Below are 20,416 nucleotides of genomic sequence, written 5' to 3'. Positions count from 1 at the left end.
TTAATATAAAGAAATTCCAATTAAATAGAATTTTCTATTTAAGCTATTATATAAAGGGGATTTAAGCTATAATAAAGGGGTATATACCTATATAGTTAATTTATTATTTTCTTTTATATAAATAAAGAATTTTACGCTTTAGAATATTACTATTTTAAAACAAATATCGCTAGGATTAGTAGTAAAATATATATAAGATAAATATTATATAATCGAGCTATTATTAGCTCTTTTAGCCGCTTACTTATAGTTGCTTAAAAAGCTAGCAAGCTAAAAAACAAAACTTATTATAGGAGTAATTGCTCTTTTAATATTGCTTAATTCTAATATAATATAGATAATAGAATTATTAAAAATACTTTCTAGTATAACAAATAATCTATTATTAGTATAATTAATACTATTGATTAATCTAATTTTAAAGCAAATATTATTTAATAGTATAAAAGTTTATAGCTTATTAAATAATATAATATAAATCTTTAAAATAATAAAAAAATATTCTAATATTTAGATTAATTAAAATTAGATAATTAATATTTTAGAACTAGAGTATATACTAATACTTTTAATTTTTAATATTAACTTAAAGCTATAACAATTTTATCTATTAAAATTAAAAAATAAAAAAATTATTAATAAAACTTATATTAAGCTTTATTTTTAAAAAAAAATAGAATAATTAAATTAACTAACGGAATTTAGCTATTTAGTTTTTATTATATAATATAATATACTAAATAGTTTTAAAGGAAAAGTTATTATTAATATTTATAAGTTAAATAAAATTATTAAAATTAATATTTATTTACTACTACTATAGTCTAATATTATTAATTTTATTATAAAATATTTATATATTAATATTATTAATGCCTTAGTATAGTTTTATTAGTTCTTTATTTAATTTAAAAATTGCTATAAATTTATAATTATTTTATATTATAGTTAGGAATAATTAAATATTTATTTAATAAAGTATAAAAAGTTACTATCTTATATATAAAAGCAAATAAATAAACTATTTAAAAAACTTTAAAAATTTATAAAAATATATATAAATAATATTATTATATATTCTAAAATGCTTAAAGAATATCTAGCCTATTTCTATTAGTTCTTTATACTTTATTAGAAATTATAAATTATACTTAGTCTTAGGAAATTATATTTAAAGTATTTATTACTTATTATCCTTAAATAATATATCGACTATTTTAGTCTAGCAATAACTATAGATAAGATTAAGGCAATATAAGGACTAAAATTTTTAAAAACGCTAAAAAATCTAGAATATTACTTAGGTTTAACTAGTTAGTTAAAAAATTTAATCTATAGCTACTCCTAAAAGGCTAAAACGCTTTAAAATTAAAAAACAATATTAATAAGATAGCTTAAAACAAAAAAAACTAAATAAAAACGTTAAAATACAACGGTTTTAGTTACAACCCTAATATATTAAAAGCTTAAGTTGTTTTAGCAATTCTAGAAGGTATTCTAGGAACTAGTATTCTTTATTTTCTATAACTTTTTAAAATACTTATATATTAATATTAATTTATCTAAGGTATAAAGCTTTATTATTATACTTTATTATATTAAGGATAACTTAGGACTAGAAAAGTCCTTTTTATAAATATTAGTTTAGCTAATAATATTTTTAAATAAAAGCTTAAATAATGCAGAAAAACAATACTAGCCTATAGAATTAAAGGTAACTAGAATTATACAAATTCTAAAAAAAATATAGTATATAATAAAATTAGTTTTAGAAAAACTAATAGTTATTTATATTAATTATACTGCTATAATAAATATTGCTTACTAAATAAGCTTTATTACTTCTAGTATAAATAAATTAAACCTTAAACTAGTAAAAGCTTCTTAATACTTATTAAATTTTAATATTAATATCTAATATAAACTAAATAAATTAAATATTATTCTAGATATATTATTACGCTTAAAAAGATTAACTAAAAATACTTTTAATAATATTAATTATATTAAAGAACTAAAAGTACTCTATACTACTACCTTTAATAAACTATTTATTATAGATAAGCTTTATATATTTTATATTTCTTTTATAAAAATATTTAATAATTTTAAATAAAAACTAAAAAACATATATAAGGGCAATAAAGGATAAAAGAAAATATCGATTTTATTTAAGTTTAAAAATAATAATAATAAAAAAATATATAATATTAGTGTTAAATTCCGGATACATAATAATCTAATTTATAAGACTAGTAAAAAAGGTAGAAAGTATTTTTATATCCTATGTTCTTTAAAGTAGAATGTTTTTTATCTCACTTATAATCTATTTAGCTATAGTAGTTTCTACTACATTTATAACTATATATTTTTATTTTTTTTTATTTATTAGCTTTATAAATATTTAAAGAACTATTTTTTTTATTATTTTAAATACTAGCTTTATTAGACAACTTATTATTCGCTATATAGACGGCTATAGCTAATAGATACGCTAGCAATTCTATTATAGATTATAATAAGAGTAGGATAAGGATATTCTAATTAGGCTTAGCTTAGCCCTACCTAGCTTAGTATAAGGCTTTACTTCTACTATAGCTTGTTAAATAGCTTATAATTAATCTATTATTAACTAACTATATTGTATATATTACTTATTAAGGTCTCTACGCACTATGTTTCCTTATAAATAATAGTAATACTAAAGATTAGGTGTCGTTATTGTCCTATTAAATATTAATGTCCGGAAACAGCCCTAGCAACTCAGTAGACAACTACTAAAAAACCGCCTTTTCCCTGACCTTTTTACTAGGCTAGTTGGCTCAAAACAATAGAGAAAGATAGCTTTCCTATTATTATGCCTCTAAAACTAGAATAGAAAGCAATAACAATATGCTTATAGCAACTAAAAGACGACTAATTAGAAGCCTCTACAATGAACGCCTAGCTTTTAGAAATAATAAAAGTAATAATATCAGATTAAAAAGCAATAAAGGACTAGTTACAAGAGCTTAGACTAATTAAAAACCAGTTATAGGAGCTTAAACTAATTAAAAATAAGCTATAAGAGCTAGATATAAAGGTTTCTAAGCGTAGATTATATAAACTATTACTTAAATATAATTCCCATAGTTAAATAGGCTAAAAAGAAATAGAGAAAACAGCTATAGCTACTTTTATACCTCTAAGCTTATCGCTTTAAAATATATCTTCCTAAGATAAAATACACTAAGAAGAGATAAAGAAAAAAGTTATATTATTATTATCCTTATTAGTAGACCGCTTCCGCTAATTAAATATTAGCTATTTTAATAGAAATAATTATAATAATATCTACAGCTTTATTGAACGTATTAAAGTAGTAGTAAAAGTTAAAGGAGCAAAGATAATATTGGATTATATTATAATTTTATTCCTAGGCGAAGATCTTTCGATAAGTAGCTTAAATAAGGCTTATATTTAGTAGCAATATAAGCTTATTAACGAATATAGATGCTAGGTCTTAAACGTAAATAACTTAAGCATCTTAGTTAAAGATTTGTAAAAACGCTTTAGGCAGACTAATAGCTAGTTTTTAGATAATTTACTAAGAAATCGCTATATAAAACGTAATGTTATTAGCAATAAAGATACTATTAAGTAGGCTAACTCTTTTATAATTACTGCTAAGCGCTTTAAACTCCTAAATTATAACGCTATTATAATAGCTTATAATTGCTTTAATAATAAGCTAAAAATTAGCCTTTAGCCTCTATATTCTTATATAAACTATACCGATTTCTTAAAGGAGTTAGCTTATTTCTAGCCGATTTAGTATAATATTTATGCCTATAAATAATAACATTTTAGGCCTAATCCCCCTAGCAACTAGCTTTTTTACTGTTTACTATAGCAATAGTAGAATTAGCTAATAAAAGCCCTTTTTACTCCTCCTACTTACCTAAGCTCATCTAATTAGTTTTTAAATTGTTTTCCCTAAAATCAAAATCTCTAGCCCTAATATTAATAGTATCAATTAGCGCTACTATATTAGTAAACATAGCTAGCTTATTATATAAATGCTAAGGAAAAAACGCTATCTATAGCCGTCTATTTTATTAATAGAAGCGGACAAAAGTAAGAATATAACGCAGTAATAGATACTTATATTAGCGTAATTAGTTCTATAGCTTATAGTCCTAGTTATACGCTATAAAATATAAAAAATATATATAATAATAAGGAATATATATTTGTAAATATTTAGTTTACTATAGGTAGCAATTACTACTATAATTAAGTTAGTTATACTTACTATTATAATAATAGTTAATAGTTTATATAGCTTAGGGCTTATCAATAGCTTTTAAGTTAGTTTTAGACGATTTAAACTATAGTTTTTTAACTATATAGTTATTTTGCAATCTTATATTTCTTTACAACTTTTAAATTTAATTTTAAATAACTTCCGATTTTTAATACTTTTTTTAACTAATTAGCTTCCGCTTACTATTGCTCCTTCTATACGTTAATATATTCCTCCGATATAATCCTTAACTTAATTAGCTTAACTTTGCTGTCGCTATAGCCTCTAACGAAATAGGCGTTTTTCCTAATATAATATAATTAAATCTCAATTAAAACTCGACTAAATCTAGATAGAATTAAGCTAGGATAGTTTCTTTTAAGAGCTAGGATATATATAAATAAAAATAAAGCTATATTTATAATAAAGACGTTATTTTTTATTGTTTTTAATAGTATACTATTACGGATTATAATAAGAGTAGGATAAAAATATCCTAATTAGGCTTAGCTTAGCCCTACCCGGCTTAGTATAAGGCCTTACTTCTACTATAGCTTATTAGATAGCTTATAATCAATTTATTATTAATTAACTACATTATATATATTGCTTATTAAGGTCTCTATATACTGCGTTTCCTTATAAATTCCGTTCTTTACTATTACTATAAACTTTATTATAAACTTGCTAAGGTTTAAACTAGATAAATTCGATATACTCTTTATTTTAACTTATAAGTTTTTAAAGAAAATATTTTTAATTACTAGAAAAAAAAACTAGTTAGTTAAATAATAAGCTAATATTATATTAAAAAAGCTTTTACTCTAGGATTAAAGAGTTCTAGGCCGCTTTATCTTAGACTATAATATATAGTTTATATTGTTGTTCTAGTGTATAATCTTTTAGATATTAAGTTTAGAACTATTTATATTAATAGTATATTACTTCTAAACTAATAATTAATTAGAAAAAACTAATTAAATAATTGAAATCGTTTTAAGATTCTATTATTTATAGCTAGACTATGCTAATTAAATTAATATTTTCTTATTTATTAGTACTCTATTTAATAATTCTACTTATTTTATAACTAATTTCACTTTAAATAAAATTGTTTATAGCTTTAAAGTAAAGGATATTATAAATTTATTAAATAATTTATTATTAGAAGATTTTAATTAGCTACGCCTAATTAAAAAAAAAGAAACTAATAATATATTTTTATTTATAAATACTATAACGAAAATTTAATATAATTAATAATATATTAGCGTTGATTTTTACCCTAGTAATAGTATTTATTTAATATTATATAAAAAATATATAATTCTAAGCTTTTATAATTATAAGCTAAAGTAATAATAGGTTAAACTTTTTAAAGTTTTTAAAAAAGTTAATAAAATAATATATTAACTTAAATTTCTATTAATTATAAATATTTACCCTATAATATTAATAGTATAGCTAGAAAAAATATTAATATAAAAAAAGAATCCTTATAATTAAGTATATTAGGAAGAAACACTAGCGGTTAAGGTTAAAAGTTTTAAAAAAAATAATTAATATAAAATTAAAAAACTATTAAAATAGAAAATCTATTATAATAAGCTTAGCTATTTAATAAAGTAGAAAATATTTAACTATAAATATAATGTTTAGTATTACTATAATAACCTTATTAATAGGGTAAAGAATCTTATAGATAAATACAACGCTATACACCTAATTAATAAATAGAATATACTATAATTATAATATATTTTAAAATAATATGTTCTAGAACAGTATATTCTAGAACAACAATAGATTAAATTGCCTACTATATAGCAATAAGGGCGCAGTCAACTGCACTAGTTATAATAATCTAAAAGTACTTTTTAATATAATTAATAATAAATATTCTTTTTAAATACTAGCTTATATTAGTGTTTTATATAATATAATATAGTATAGAAATAGTTATTATAACTATTAGAACTTTTAGTTAGTATTAATTATTATTTAGATTATATATTACCCTAAGTAATTACTACCCTAAATATATCTAATATAGATGTTAGTCTTTTTATTCTTAGTAGGCATTGATAGGGAGAGTAGTTTTAGTTGTCTAGAACTAATTCCGCTCTTAGCTGCATCTTAGATTAATCTTAGATCTTAGTAGTTTTAAATAATAATAAGATTATAATTCTAGACAATATATCTATTACTATATCTATTTTAGGCCTACGCTTTACTATATTATATTAAGTAGCTTATAAATTAATATAAAAAAAAGGAATTAATTATAATAAAATATTTATATTAATATTTAAATTTAAGTTTCTTTATTTACTTATTAGCTTAATAGTAAAATATAAATTATAAATATTTTTTATTAATATTATAATAACTTATTTAAATAGTAACCTTAATACTAAAATTTTTATACTTTTATTAAAAAATATATTAAATAGTAAGTAATTAAATAAAAAGTTTTAAAGCTTAAAAAAAACTTATATAAATTAAAGTAATTAGCTTAAATTTAAGTAATTAAATTCTTTTTTATATTTATAAATAGTTATATTTTTAAGAAAATAATAAATAATAAATAAATATATTTAATTATATTTTATATTAATAATATTATTATAGTATATAAATTTATTAATAAAAGTTTTTAAACATTTTAAAAAAGTTCTTAATTTAATAATTATATTTTTATTATAAAACCCTACTTATAAGGAAACGCAGTGCATAGAGACCTTAATAAGCAATATATACAATATAGTTAGTTAATAATAAATTAATTATTAAACTATCTAAGGATTGTAGTGGAAGTAGGGCCTCATGCCAAGCCGGGTAGGGCGGAGCTAAGCCTAATTAGGACATTCCCATCCTACTCTTATATAATCCGTGACACTACTACTGCTTATTATATAAATATATTATATATAAATAATTATATAAATAAATAATTAATTTATAATTATATAATAATTTATTATAATATATTATATATATAATATATTTAAAAATAGTATATAGTAATTATATTAATAACTAAAGCTAAATATATAATATTCTATAAAGGAAATAAATTTAATATATAAATTTTATAATAATTTAATAAAACTAATTTTAATAAAAAATATTTTATTTTATTAAAAAGTAATAATTCTAAGAATATTACTTTTACTAAGAACTTTAAATTTTATTAAAAAATAAAGTATATTGTTATTTAATATTACTATATCTATAAATATATATAAAAAAGTCTTTTAAAGGTAGAATATATTAATATAAAAAACTAGCTTATAAATATATTTATTAAGCTATTAAATAAAAACTATTTTAAGTATTTATAATTAAAATTAAATTTTTTACTTATTATTTAAAAAATAGTTTTAGAAAAGAATATTGTAATTATATAATCTAGGCTTTAGTAATAAATAGCTAATATATTTTATTACTAGTTTATTACTAATATAAATCGCTATTATACAGATATAATACTTAATAATAATTATTAAAAATTAGTTAGATATATACCTTTAAAGTATATTAAGCTATATATATATAAACTAGTTATTGTTGGTTGATAGTTGTTCTTTTAATATATAAAGATCCATGAGCTGCCCCGGACATTAGTTATTCCGCCCCGCATCGCATAGTTGCAACATGATCCCCTTACGCGTTAAGATTGCCCGCTCTCGGGGCCTGTCTGGGCACCGCATTTGCAGCCCGTCACATCATCGTCCAATCCTCTTAGCTGGTCGTCACCCTCTCAGATACAGCCTTTATCCCGCCCTGGATTGCGAGCATGAACTCATTGCAATCAGGTCTATTGTTCTGTATTGCTGGTATTTGGATGTCATGATCACTGCTCGCGGAATCATCATTGTTGAAGAGAGTACAGGTGGTGGAGTGGAGGTGCTCGACCCATATATTAGAGAACAGCACCAACTAATCCTTTTGCACAATAATGTGCCTTCTTGGATCTTTATCAGGCAAGCCACAATTCTTGCCATTGAAACCGAATATTCTCCAAGTTGATGAATTTTGCATGGCCCGATCCGACCCTTTCATATACCTCCCCTTTTCGCTCTAATAAAAGACCTTGTGTAATGTGTTTTGTTCTGAATACCTCCATCAGTATGTAGATCTGTGGTCCAGAGATCGGCTCATCAAGCATTCCTCGGGCCATTATAACAGATGACTTTGAAGCTTCAATGATAGAACCAATGGGTCCATGACATGTTACGCTGACATGAGCAGTCCGTGCATTGATTCTGAGACAATGACCATGTGATGGCTTGCCAATCACCTCGCAAACCGAGTCTGCTTCTGATATTGCGTCGAAAGGTATGTTCATGGCGGCCGTCCCACACCAACCAGCCCACGACCAGCTTGGAAAATCTCTGCGTCTGTGAATGTCGCGAAAGTCCCAAGGCTCATGCTCCCACAGCAAGTAGTCTATCGTTTCGGAGATCGGCATTCCCTGAAATAGCTTGTGACCGTCCTGTTCAAGTACATTCGCGAGCGCCGCAAATGCATTAAGGGCATCCGAGGGCAAGGTAAGGTCGCGACCAGTGTAGTCCCGAACCAAACGCCAATACGTCTCTTTGAAGTCATAAGGATATAACAGTGGGTTGCGAAGACGACTCTTGTGTGGAAACTTCTTACTTTGCTCGGTCCTTCTCGAGTCACGGTCATGAATTGATTCACAGCAAGCCATCTCCTGACATTCAAAGTAGATTTGTTCAGCCCCGAAGATGATGCAGCGACTTGATAATAGACCTTCTTGGAACGTCCAACCCCTTGTGTTCCATTGAGATGTTAAGATTGCCATTTCTAACGAGGGTAATGTGGTTGCTAGCTTGGTTTTTCCGATAGTCTCCGTGCGTTGGTATGGCTTACGTTCAATAGAGAAGCCAGCAAGTCCCTTCTGAGGTGTGTCCTCTGGCGGAACTGCAAGGATGAAGGTGGCAAAAGCGGCACTGTAGATTGTACCCATAGCATCTATGTTCTCTTGTTTTTGGTTGCAATCTTCTTGGTCTATACAGAGCTGATCTATCCAGATATGACTGATACCAAGATCAATATCTTGGATGATATTGATGATATCCTGCAATATTTGTGGACATGCATCCAGCGTACGTCCTGTATCTTGCTTGATCGCTTTCAAATTCTCAATCTGCGTCCAAGGATAGCTTAATGCTATGTATGATTCTTGGCCCTCTGATTCAACAATATGAAGGGACCTGATATCAAAGAGACGGAATTTGTTTGGGAATGACGAAGCATCTGCCTTTGCAGTCCAACATCGATGATCCTTGTTACACCTTGCAAGCCAATTGCGAATGATTTTCACCGTGTCTTTAGCATTAACAAAGTCTCGTAGGCTGAAGCTTCCAGAAGGTATCAGTGAATCAGCGTCAGAGAGGCCTATGTAGGTGAGGTCTTTGAGCAGCGTCCGATACTCAAAACCATACCCAGGGGGCGGCTTGACCGTTCTGACTAACGCAAGATAAAATGCTTCCGGTACCAAATGATCACCGCTTACATCAGGCGTATTTTCTTCCTTGCATGATAATTCAGACGTGCTGTAGATTACGTCGTGGCCTGTCACAGTGATTATGTACCAGAATTCTACCTCCCGCCTGTCATCACTCATTCTCGTATCGCCTACATCTACGAGAAGGCGACAGAGCGGGCACGCTTTACGTTCATAGATCTCGTCAGACCAGCCCATCGGAATGCCCTTACGGACACGTATCCCCTCTCGGAAATCGAAGCCTGTGCCATGGGAAAAGAGAGTTCCAAGGTCTAGCGCACCGCACGTAATACAAGGCTCATCGTTGATCTCCTTGTGATCGAAGGCATAATAAGTCTTTCGCGGTCTGTTGTAAGTCTCGTTCAACCGTTCTAGCACGGGCGGAGCAAAATTGATGGCAGCGCGACCTTCACGTAGACGAGCTCGAATGACACTGTACGAGTTTTAGTATTCAAAGGCTCTGTACTCCACGTTCAATTTGACGCACCCGGCTTCGGCATTCGACAGATCGTGAGCAATTGTCGACGATGTCATCGCCGTACAAGCAGGCTTGAGGATAGACAATTGGCACAACAGCTACTCCTTTTGAGCTGAATGTGTCTTTGAAGTTTTGGTGGGTTCCCTAGCCTGACGATACGTGAGCTACCCCTCAGCGCTAACGACCAGCTCTGCTAGTTTGTCTCGTAATATTGGGACGTTGGAAAGGACTTGGACTAGGAACGAGTCTTCCTCTTCGTTTCAATGTATTACTGCATGTCATTACGCCGTCGACGGTCCTGTGTCCTGCCCTCGCTTGAGTAAAGAGGGGGAATTGCAGGCAACAAGCCACGAGCGAAATTCATTGTGTTAGGCTTCATTTACAAGAACAGAATCACGAAACTCTCCTCAAATAATTAGACCGAAGGCATATCAAACGGTCGCAGATCATATTCTAGGCTCAGCCCCTTCTCCTCTTCGTCCTGCGTGCACCCAGCTTTGTTCTCTGATCATGCATTGGCTTCGTCTAATTGGCATTCGACAGCCAAATTGACACGAGTCTCACAAGCACAAAGGTTGTGCGAGCAGCATTGATGTTGGACCAACTACCGCCCTGGCCCATATTTTGCTGCACTAATCAGTGAGTCAGATATGCTTAGTATACTCGTCTCTTCACTTCAACTTTCGTCCGCGAATATCCATTCCGCATCCACAAATCGTCTTCCGTATTCCAATCCTCATCCCTCTCGTCTCTCCGGTTGCGCTTAGCCTTGTGTCTCTTGAAGTCTGCATAGTCCTGATTGTACCTGCTCTTCTTTTTCCATTTGACGAAGGACGCAGATTCATCGATGAGCTCCTCAATTTGCTCCTAAGAGTATGAATTAGCGGATGTTGTCACCTGAACCATGCCTGACACGAGGGATATTACCTCAGTGAGAGGTCGACACGCTTTAATCAGATAACCAGATTTGCCCTGATGACTGGTTACTCATGATGGATTATTTGAGGGCTAATTGAGTATGACAACCATACTCTATAAGATGCTGACTCTGCAGAGGGGCCTCGACCTAGAAATGCGGCTGCATTATTTTCCAGAACTTCTCGTGAGATACCTTCGCCGGGCATGAAGTATTCCTCCAAGTCACGCCTTGGTGAGGGAAGACGAATTGAACTTCTGCCGCTTGCTTGAGGCGCTTCTCGCGGACCCCTTTTATTGACCACTTCGCTGGGTGAGCGACTTTCAAATGCTTCCCTCGACCCTAACCAGAGCTCTCTTTGCTCAGGATTCACGTCTTCTTGCTCGGTTTTTCGACTGGCATGTGCGGGCGGACTTACGGGCGAGTGATAGTTGTTTACGGGTCCATAGTAATTGTTTACGGGCGCATTGTAGTTGTTGACAGGCGCATTGTAATTGTGGAACTTTTGACTAGGAAGAAGGTACGATGGATCGGAGCTTAGTCGATCGTCGGCTTGTGCCAAGGGACGATGAGGGTGGACGTATCGTGGTAGGTGAATCTCACTATCTCCAAGGAAGGAATTGCCCTTTGTTTGAGTGTATGAGACTAAGGATTTGTCTGGATGCTGATAGCTTGTATTGTCTCGCACTGAATATAGGGAGGGCAAAGTGGGAAGCCCATAATAGGCTCCCTGGCTCATCATTGCGATCCTTTGACTTCCAGACCGTTCAGTCAAAAATGGTAAAAATTGTGGGGACTTTGATTCGTAATCTAGCTTGGAGGATCCTCCTGTACAGCCCTCCGCACGTCGAACAACAGAAATACAATCGGACAGAAATTTTGGGCATTCTCGTGGGGCGGGTTCTCGTGAGGCCCATTCTCGTGAGCCCTGATCTGGAGATTATGCTGTGTCCGCTATGTCCGTACTCAGACATTTTTCTAGCGCTTCATGAAGCTTTTCCTTTTCGGGGAAGCTTTACATGAAGACAATTGAGTATTTTGACCATAACAAGACGTTCAAATACAGTAAATATTTGCATGCTTCTTGGCTTACGGAACAAATCATGCTGAGAATCATGGCGGATGAGGTTACCCTGGCGCCATTCGACGCCCCAGTAGCGCGCGCAGACCGTTCACTCCCCGACATCGCATCACTTAAGGTCTTCGCTCCTTTCCAATTACGCAATGCTCACCTCCTGTTTTGCCTGTGTCTGAGATAGAAGAGCAACGTACTGGCTTGTTCACGTCTTGTAGACACTCAAACAACGCATTTCTACCACTTTGCTTGTGTATTCCACGTGACTTGCTGTGGGCAGGTCACCCTGGAGGAAGGTGTTAGATGGGCTCGCGGTGACAACAACTCCCTGGACACCATTAAATCTCGTAAAATCTTTTGCATACTAGGACTTTTTATTAGCTAGTTCTTAGATAAAAGGCTGAGTAACAAAGTTGCTAAGAATAAAAAATTAAAAATACTTGTCACCAGATATTTTGTAACTAAAAAGCTATTTGTAAATTTATATATATTTTCGTTCATGCCCTACATTAAAAGTGTCCGGGGAGTTGTCACCGCGAGATGGGCCTGTTAAGCCGATGCAAACGTGGGCATAGACATGGGATCCGTGTCGCCATTTTGAAGCCGTATAGCTATGAGACGGTGATGGAAGTTCTTTCGAGATCGTCGCGAGACGGAGGACGAATATTTATAATCACATGTGAGTAGTTTCCAGACCACCTCAATGAAGCCTAGTGGTGCCAAGACCACGATCTTGGCACGCCAATCCATTCTCCGGCTTTGAAGTCCATCGAATACTATCCCTCCCAACCTCAGCAAGAACTCAGCTCATCGGGTCCTCTGCACTATCTCATCATGGCTCGAACATTAATGGGCTTGAAGTATTACAATACGCCATGGGGTACGTGGCCTTAGCAGTTGCTCCTGCCCGCAGAAGGGGACATCTTTAGCTAATACGCGCATAGCAAAACCGTTGTTTCCTTTCTTCCTTGCTGGTATGTCGCTTACCGCTCGCACGGTATCATAAATGCCCAGATCTGCCTGTTAAGAAGTGCTCTCCCCAGTTTGACATACCAATGCTGTTGCAAACAAGGAGAAATCACCAGTTCGCTGAGCTGACGTCTCATACCTCCACAGGCTGCATCATCAATTTCGGAGTCTACAAACTTCAGTGGGCTATGCTTGAATGTACGTGACGACAGCACAAGGCTGCGGGACTTCGCTGACGCATCATTGTTCAACAGCGGATGAGTGGAGAAACCACCCTCAGCACCCGAAAGTTTTGTCTGGCGAGCGGAAAGCCATCTACCCGGAGGGTTATAAGGAAGGACACTGATGGAGATTCAAAGGAAGGGAAAATGATAGGAAGCGAATATTGTGTCAAGAACAATGTGTAAGAAACAGGTGCACTAGATCAAGAATTGAGATCTTATTTACAATTCGGAGACGAATGATCTCAATTAGCAACGTTTCCTGGGTCAAACTACAATTTACCGTCGCAGACTTTTTTACAAGATCAGAGAATCGTCCATTCGCATGTCTACAGGACCCACGTCAAACTATATACATGAATGAAGGTTTCCTGAATCGGAGAATGCAAGGGTTGATCACAAATCGTTCTTGCTGCAATGCCGCTATCATGCAAAATGGTAGTCTATACCAGGAAGTAAAGAAAGATCCATGGATATCCTGTGTTATTGTTGAGTTATCTCGCTCATCAAAGGTACCCTTTCGCCTAGGCTGGCATCATTGGCAATAGGCAAACCCTCCTCAATGAGCTCTTCCCTCTTTTGGGCCTCCGCTAACTTTGGACACATACACTCCTCAGCCTTCAACGTTAACCATCCAAACCACGGCTCAATCCATTGATTCCAGAAATGGCTTAGCAGAAGTGTGACGATCAAGAAAACTGCCAAAGAAGGCACATACATCCATCGATCCGGTTTGGGTATGGTCTGCCACGCTTCTTCGATATTTCCATTCCCATCCTTTGTATAAAGCCAAATAGGTTCTCGAAGCCCGTATAACATCCAGACCAAGAGTGTCCGAATGACCATGCCGTGAAGGAGGTAGAACGGGTACGATATGCTCCCGAGCCAGACAAGGCGCGAATGGCTGAGGACGCTCTGGATCCCAGGTGATAGAAGCACAGCAATAGTAATCAGGTGTGCGCCAATCACAGGCCAGTATGTTTTCGTATCTCCAAAAGGTGCCCATTGTGTAGCGGGAAAGTACGGCTGACCAAGGCGGTGCAATACTCTCGTCCAGGTCATGAAATCCGCGTTTGCATCAGTAAAAGAGAAAACCAAGATGCCGAAGCTCGACAGTATAAGGACAGCGACAAATCGAACTTTGTGAAGCAACGTCGAGCAGAAAACGTTGCTTGGGAGGCCGAAGTCATGCTGGCTCACTTCGGCTAAGAACATACCACCGAAGACACTTCCAATCTCGAAGACTATATGGTCAGCCATTATGAAAGTCCTAAGCAAAGAAGGAAGACTCACTCTCATGGCGACACCATTCAAAAGCATACAACCCAAAGAAGACTGTCATCCGGCATTTCGGGCTACACCGGATAGTAGCCAAAAGCACAAGATAGACGTAGAACGACGCCATCAAAAGATCTCGCATGACCCAAAGGTTCTTCTCATAGTAGAAATCAACTCCAGCCCACATCGAGTAAATGGCATAGAAGAGATTCTTGATCGCTTCCGGAAAGCTGCCGCTCCTCCCAGGCGTCGTTGTATTCAACCATTCATTCTTGATCGATCTACAAAATTCCAACATCCCAACATTGACGAGCGCCCACGCTATGACAGTGGCAAGCATAGGTGGTAGTACAAACCGCCACGTCCTTCTGAAGGCCGACGAATTGAGACCGGTTAGGGCCGCAGGTATCTCTCCCCTCCGTGCCAACTTGATCGGCTTATAGGAGTTGACGAAGCCGATCAGGAGGAAGAAGAGCGAGAGCCAGCCGTGGCCAAAAGCAAACATCCGGAAGGGAGGAAGGTAGAAGATCGAGCCCAATTCCTCTTTGCTCTCGGCGGCATTTTCGAGGTTTCTCCAGCAGGTGAGGGTGACATGGTGGAATGCTATTCCTACAGCTGCAACGCCTCGGAGTCCCTGGACGATGTTTAGTGGTGAATTTGCACATAAGAGCCTGATATCAGACCTCGATCCATTTGATGTCTCGACCGTTACTCATGGTCCTCGATGGAGCGACCGTGGCTTTCTCGTGCATGTTGCAAAGGAAAGGTCGAAGACAGGCTCAAAGCAGCAGGGCGTGGAGTAGAATCGACATGAAGGAACGCAAACGAGATTACATGCATTCTTCGTCTCCGGTGTCATGGCACCATAAAGTTTTCCAGCAAGACAAGACCGCAGAGGCGATATGATAATGCACTGATCAACACCCCCAAGATAAAGCATTTTCATAGGACATTATAATAAGTTTGATATCAATCGCTCAATGATTGAGTCGCAAGATCATGGGACTCGCAGTTCTAGCGGGGTCGCCTAGATAGTGTCTATTTGCGTACGGAATGTCTCCTGGAACCATCGGCAGGAATGTCTCACACCCGACGAGTGGAGCGAAACGAAACATACCCCATTCATGATTCGTGATGTCACGAGAAGGCTTTGCCCATGTAGACGCACTGTGTGAGAGCGTTACCTGCCATAAATTGTAGAGTAAGGCGTTCATGATGAGATTTCCCGAGCTGGGTCTTTTGCGATCAATGCGCCAAAGCGCATTCTCCGTCATTCACTGCATTTTCCTTCGCGACGATGAGCAACGTACCCTTCGTGTTCCGCTTAGTGCTCTCATCGTCAAATCGCTGGAGGTCAATGGTGACTTAGTGATTTGAGACAGGCCAATTATGGCTGCTGAGAATACTGATTTGAAAACAGCGAATTCCTTAAGCCAAATTTTTGTCACTAGATAGACCGCAAACAGCAAGGGCGGAGGCGGGGAAGATGAGGTCGAGGGCTAGTTGCTATGAAAGCTCACTGCACGCTTTTGGCAATAGCCAATGGCAAGGGTCTAAGTGAGGTGTGCCATACCGCTCTTGAAGCTTGGTCGAGACTTGATGCGCTATGGCAGCAAGCCAAGATTGGCAAATGCCCCGAGAGACAAGTAATCCTGGCCGGTTATATCACTGAAACATCAAAACATTCATAGCCTTGTGCAGACCGACGCCGCGTACGAAGCTTTGCACACAACACCACGCTAACAAATAGTAACGATGAGGTTGTCCCTATAGAGCAAAACTCTAGTCAGTAATACGGACGATCAGTACTCAAATATTTCTTTCCTGCATGTGCGCGAGATAATCACGCATGCGCCTCATTAGGTTGTCGGAACTCGTCTGTACTTACGTGCTTCTTTTCCTCTTCAGTGAGCGACCTTCGCGATCTCTGATTGCCGAAACAGTCAACATGCGTTTTGATGCCATCTTGTCCGCTTTCCATGACCACATTGTTGCTTCTCCTGATTTATCATGGCGCGGTCCTCTTTCTAGTAGGCCGATGGTTAAAGCGATCGAAGAGATACTGAGTAGCAATTCAGCTGGGGGTTTACGTCGGATGTCAATCCGTATGCTTGCTTCCCGTAATGGCTCAGGTACGTCGTATATCCTAAACCTAGTGACACCCTCGGATTTTTGCGGTTGCCACTCGAAATCCTGAATCAGAACGTCTGAATCTACGACCGCCACGACATCTAGCCAATTCGGCCTTTGGGTTGAAGGTCTTCCAACAAGCAGCAGATTAGATGGGTCCCCAGATGTATTAGTATTGACGTTGAACATCACGTCTCCAGGACTGAGTTGATGGTCTCCACGAACGATTGAACGCTGTCTATGATCGTCGGTGATCGAATAGATGATATCAGCTTCCTCGTCATCCGACATAGTCCTAAGTTCTCTCCAAGGAAGCAAGCTATCACTCATACGAAGAAGTCTGTCAACTGGAGGATCAGTGTCTAAACTACGTGACTTAAAAGCCCAAGACCTCTCACAGAAGTCTGCATCTGCGAAGACCGCTATTGGGGCAATGGACACATGAAGACTCCAGTCGATGAACGCGTACTTCTCCATGACATCACGAATCTTGATCTCTTCTAGATCGGAGCTAGACAATTCAAGTGCACTAATTAGCACATAGAGAAATTCTATATCACAGTAGCTTGCAAGTCGAGTTGCGCGAAGAGTATGCACGAACAGCTCTGTCGTAGTCATCGCGTAATCAACCCTGATCGCATCGCCTTCCTCGGCCATAGATAGCAGGCCATATACTCGATCTCGAATCTCGGTGCAAGCAGAGCTTGAGAATAGCCGTACAAGTTCTGACAACGGGCGAGGTTCAAAGGCAGAATGAGTATACCCTGGAAAATCGAATAGCTGAGGAGCAATCCTGTTTCCAGCTGCATACCGATGACATTTTGTGCACCATCGCAGGCCGTCACATCGGCACCAAGACCCATGAAAAGAGAGAACCTCCCACTTACCATAGAGATAGCGCACATTCTTATTCATCAGAATTTCTTGTTTGATCCACAGACGCTCCCAATAGGGGAAGCAGACAATCTTGGCCATCGCGGCTTCAAACGTCTTGATATTAGACCGTCGCAAGCCAAGTCTAGACCGGAATTCCTTCTCAACTTTCTCCCGCGAACCCTCTTCCCAAATCATTCCAATCATTTGAAAGGCTATCTCGATACCTAAGTCGCCCTTGCCTAGCCAGACCAAAACCTTCCACGCCTTTCTGAATATCTGACCCATCATCTGAACCTGATGATTCTTCTCTTCCAGGTTATTTTGATCAATGCAGATAGCGTCAATCCATAATGAATCCGTCTTGGAAGTTTGAATTGCTGATTTGAGGAAGTCAAACAGATTTCGGCGGACAAAAAAGCACTGCCCGTTCAACGTTATCAGCTTTTTGGAATTCTCAGTCGCCCACCTGTAGGAGACACAAGCGTAGTCGGCTGTAGACAGCTCGACTTCTTCCATTTGGCACTGTATCAATCCATCATTACTAAGATCTGGCAGTATTCGGACGACTCGAATGTTATGAGCGGTTAGGTCAACATTTTCATAACGAAAATCTTCAACGGCCGCTTCAGTTGGTAATAGCTTTTTCGGCATGGCTTCAACAACACTTTCACCAGCTCAGATGATTTAGAGCTTCACAATATATTTCAAACCCATCAATGCTGGCTTCCCAGTGCTCCAACTACGGTAGATTCAAGAGCCCAAGGAAATCGAAAACGTCCATGGCGCCTGAGCAATAGAGATGGCCTACTTTACGGTCAATTTCATGTATGAACCTTTAAATGGGTCCATTGCTGGTGGTAACCAATAATGCCTCACAAGAAGAATAGCAGAGTATGTTCACAGGATGTCACGATGTCTAACCTAGCGTCGTATCCAATCGCATGCTAAGCGTATTTTTGTCTTTATCCCGCTGGTGGTATATCCAATTCACTCATGTCCACGGTAGACTTGCAAAGTCCGAAGGGGCAAGTTTCCATGCGGACCTTGTTGCTTGAAGCACTGGTTCAATGATTTGATTCCAAGAGATAGTGCAGCCAACGCAATGGCCAATGCACAAGCAAAAGCGGCCTCAAAGCAGTCTCACAAACCTCAGAAACTTGCCCGTCTTCCAAAACGTACGGTCCTCCTTCCAATACCTTTCCGCCTATCTGCCCCACTATCGTTGACTGACGCCCCCCCTCAGATGCCCGCGTCCAAAAGCGGCCTCTCCTCCACCCCGCCATACCCTCCCCCTACACCTCCGCCTCCCAACAAAAAGTGGTCTACATCTCTTCCCGCACGCCCTTCATCAGTGCTGTGAAGCGCGTGCGCAAGCTCCTCGAGCAGGTTGATAAACGTGCTGTCGGCGCCGTAGATTTGGTCGAGGGATCGGGAAATGATAAGCAGAAGCTGAGGCAGTTGGAGAAGCAGGTAGATGCTGCACGTAAGGGCGGGGCTGAGGTCGGTGCTGGCCGTGGAGAAAGGGGGGAAAGAGGGAGAAAAAGAAAGAGGAGGTGGTGCTGAAGGCTACGGGGCGCTCAATTGAACGGGCCTTGGAATTTGGATTGTTTTTTCAGGGTCAGGATGATTTAAATGTGAGGCTTAGGACGGGGACGGTGGGGACAGTCGATGATATCGTTGTGGTTAGTGGAGATGAAGGCGAAGGAGAGGATGGGGAGGGCGACAAGGAGGGCGAGGAAGGGGAGGTAGAAAAGCAGGACGAGGAGGTGCCGGAGGCGAGGGTCAGGTTTACGAGTATGATCGAGGTGGCTATTACTTTGAAATGAAGAGATACACTGATGGGATTAAGACTCGAGTGATCAAGGAGGCTTCCAAGTCGTGGTGATGAAAAAAATGTGAAGGTTTAATGTGGGTACAAGTGCTTCGATCGACAGCATCGCCTGAGAGCTGACGGTAACGCAGATCACGGCTCGGTCGACGCCCTCGGAGAAAAGCCTGGGGGAGCATCGTTGGCCGTCATACTTACCGTATCCAAATCCATCGAACGTGATTGACGTGAGGAATCTCAAGCAAAATGGTGCGTTTTGCTGGAGGAGCAATGATGCTGGAGAGTTGCGTAGACAGCTTCATATGTTCAACCAAGACATGAAATGTCGAAATGAGATTGAATTGCATAATTCCTAAAAGCATCCTAGGAATGCTCATAGCACCTAACGCCCTGTCCATTCTAAACCAACTTCATTGACAGCTCTTGCATTCCGGGCCCCTGATATCATCAACCCTGCCTACTCTCTTTCCGCCACTCGGCCCACCACCTCCGCCGCCACTACTTCCTCCTCCACCACCATATCTTGACCCGCCTGTTCTCGGTTGGTTGCGATTGCGTGTGTTGTAGGGAGATGATTCTGCTGCGGCGGTGGCATCGAGCTATGACCCAAATATCAGCAATCCCCCCAGTAAGTGAGGCTAACGGTGTACTGTGAAGAGCGTAGTCAGGTAAAGGCCAGCGAAGTTGTATGAGTCGGAAAAGAAGCCGCGAACGCGGGTTGAAAGAGGGGCGCTATGGGGCAGAGTCAGCAGACTGATAAAGGAAGGGTAGGAGTAGAATACGTACGATTGAAGCACTTGGCCATTCGATAGGTAAGGGCGTGCTGG

General features: G+C 36.9%; 6 protein-coding genes across 6 annotated transcripts; 1 reads left to right on the top strand and 5 right to left on the bottom strand.

Moving 5' to 3' along the window:
• Positions 1–8,267: 8,267 nt before the first annotated feature.
• On the bottom strand, positions 8,268–10,352 carry KY384_001151 (uncharacterized protein; the record flags this gene model as incomplete). Its single annotated transcript, XM_044809683.1, has 2 exons — positions 8,268–10,251; positions 10,306–10,352. 2 exons carry the CDS (start codon positions 10,350–10,352, stop codon positions 8,268–8,270), a joined length of 2,031 nt encoding a protein of 676 aa, XP_044673590.1.
• Positions 10,353–10,950: 598 nt separating this feature from the next.
• Positions 10,951–11,951, bottom strand: KY384_001150 (uncharacterized protein; the record flags this gene model as incomplete). The annotated part of the gene is made up of 2 exons (XM_044809682.1): positions 10,951–11,163; positions 11,328–11,951. The coding sequence occupies 2 exons, from the start codon at positions 11,949–11,951 to the stop codon at positions 10,951–10,953; spliced, it is 837 nt and encodes a 278-aa protein (XP_044673589.1).
• Positions 11,952–13,960: 2,009 nt separating this feature from the next.
• Positions 13,961–14,737, bottom strand: KY384_001149 (uncharacterized protein; the record flags this gene model as incomplete). Its single annotated transcript, XM_044809681.1, has 1 exon — positions 13,961–14,737. One exon carries the CDS (start codon positions 14,735–14,737, stop codon positions 13,961–13,963), a length of 777 nt encoding a protein of 258 aa, XP_044673588.1.
• Positions 14,738–14,747: 10 nt separating this feature from the next.
• On the bottom strand, positions 14,748–15,507 carry KY384_001148 (uncharacterized protein; the record flags this gene model as incomplete). The annotated part of the gene is made up of 2 exons (XM_044809680.1): positions 14,748–15,389; positions 15,439–15,507. The coding sequence occupies 2 exons, from the start codon at positions 15,505–15,507 to the stop codon at positions 14,748–14,750; spliced, it is 711 nt and encodes a 236-aa protein (XP_044673587.1).
• A 1,132-nt stretch (positions 15,508–16,639) lies between these two features.
• KY384_001147 (uncharacterized protein) lies at positions 16,640–18,412 on the bottom strand (the record flags this gene model as incomplete). Its single annotated transcript, XM_044809679.1, has 2 exons — positions 16,640–17,649; positions 17,773–18,412. The coding sequence occupies 2 exons, from the start codon at positions 18,410–18,412 to the stop codon at positions 16,640–16,642; spliced, it is 1,650 nt and encodes a 549-aa protein (XP_044673586.1).
• Positions 18,413–18,863: 451 nt separating this feature from the next.
• On the top strand, positions 18,864–19,815 carry KY384_001146 (uncharacterized protein; the record flags this gene model as incomplete). The annotated part of the gene is made up of 5 exons (XM_044809678.1): positions 18,864–18,936; positions 19,005–19,261; positions 19,285–19,555; positions 19,611–19,642; positions 19,696–19,815. 5 exons carry the CDS (start codon positions 18,864–18,866, stop codon positions 19,813–19,815), a joined length of 753 nt encoding a protein of 250 aa, XP_044673585.1.
• Between the last annotated feature and the right edge of the window lie 601 nt (positions 19,816–20,416).

This window comes from Bacidia gigantensis (assembly GCF_019456465.1).
Source record: "Bacidia gigantensis strain McMullin 20006 chromosome Unknown contig_125, whole genome shotgun sequence".
Classification (NCBI taxonomy): Eukaryota; Fungi; Ascomycota; class Lecanoromycetes; order Lecanorales; family Ramalinaceae; genus Bacidia; species Bacidia gigantensis.
Note: the sequence above shows the minus strand (reverse complement) of the source record. Positions and strands in the feature narration are given on the sequence as shown.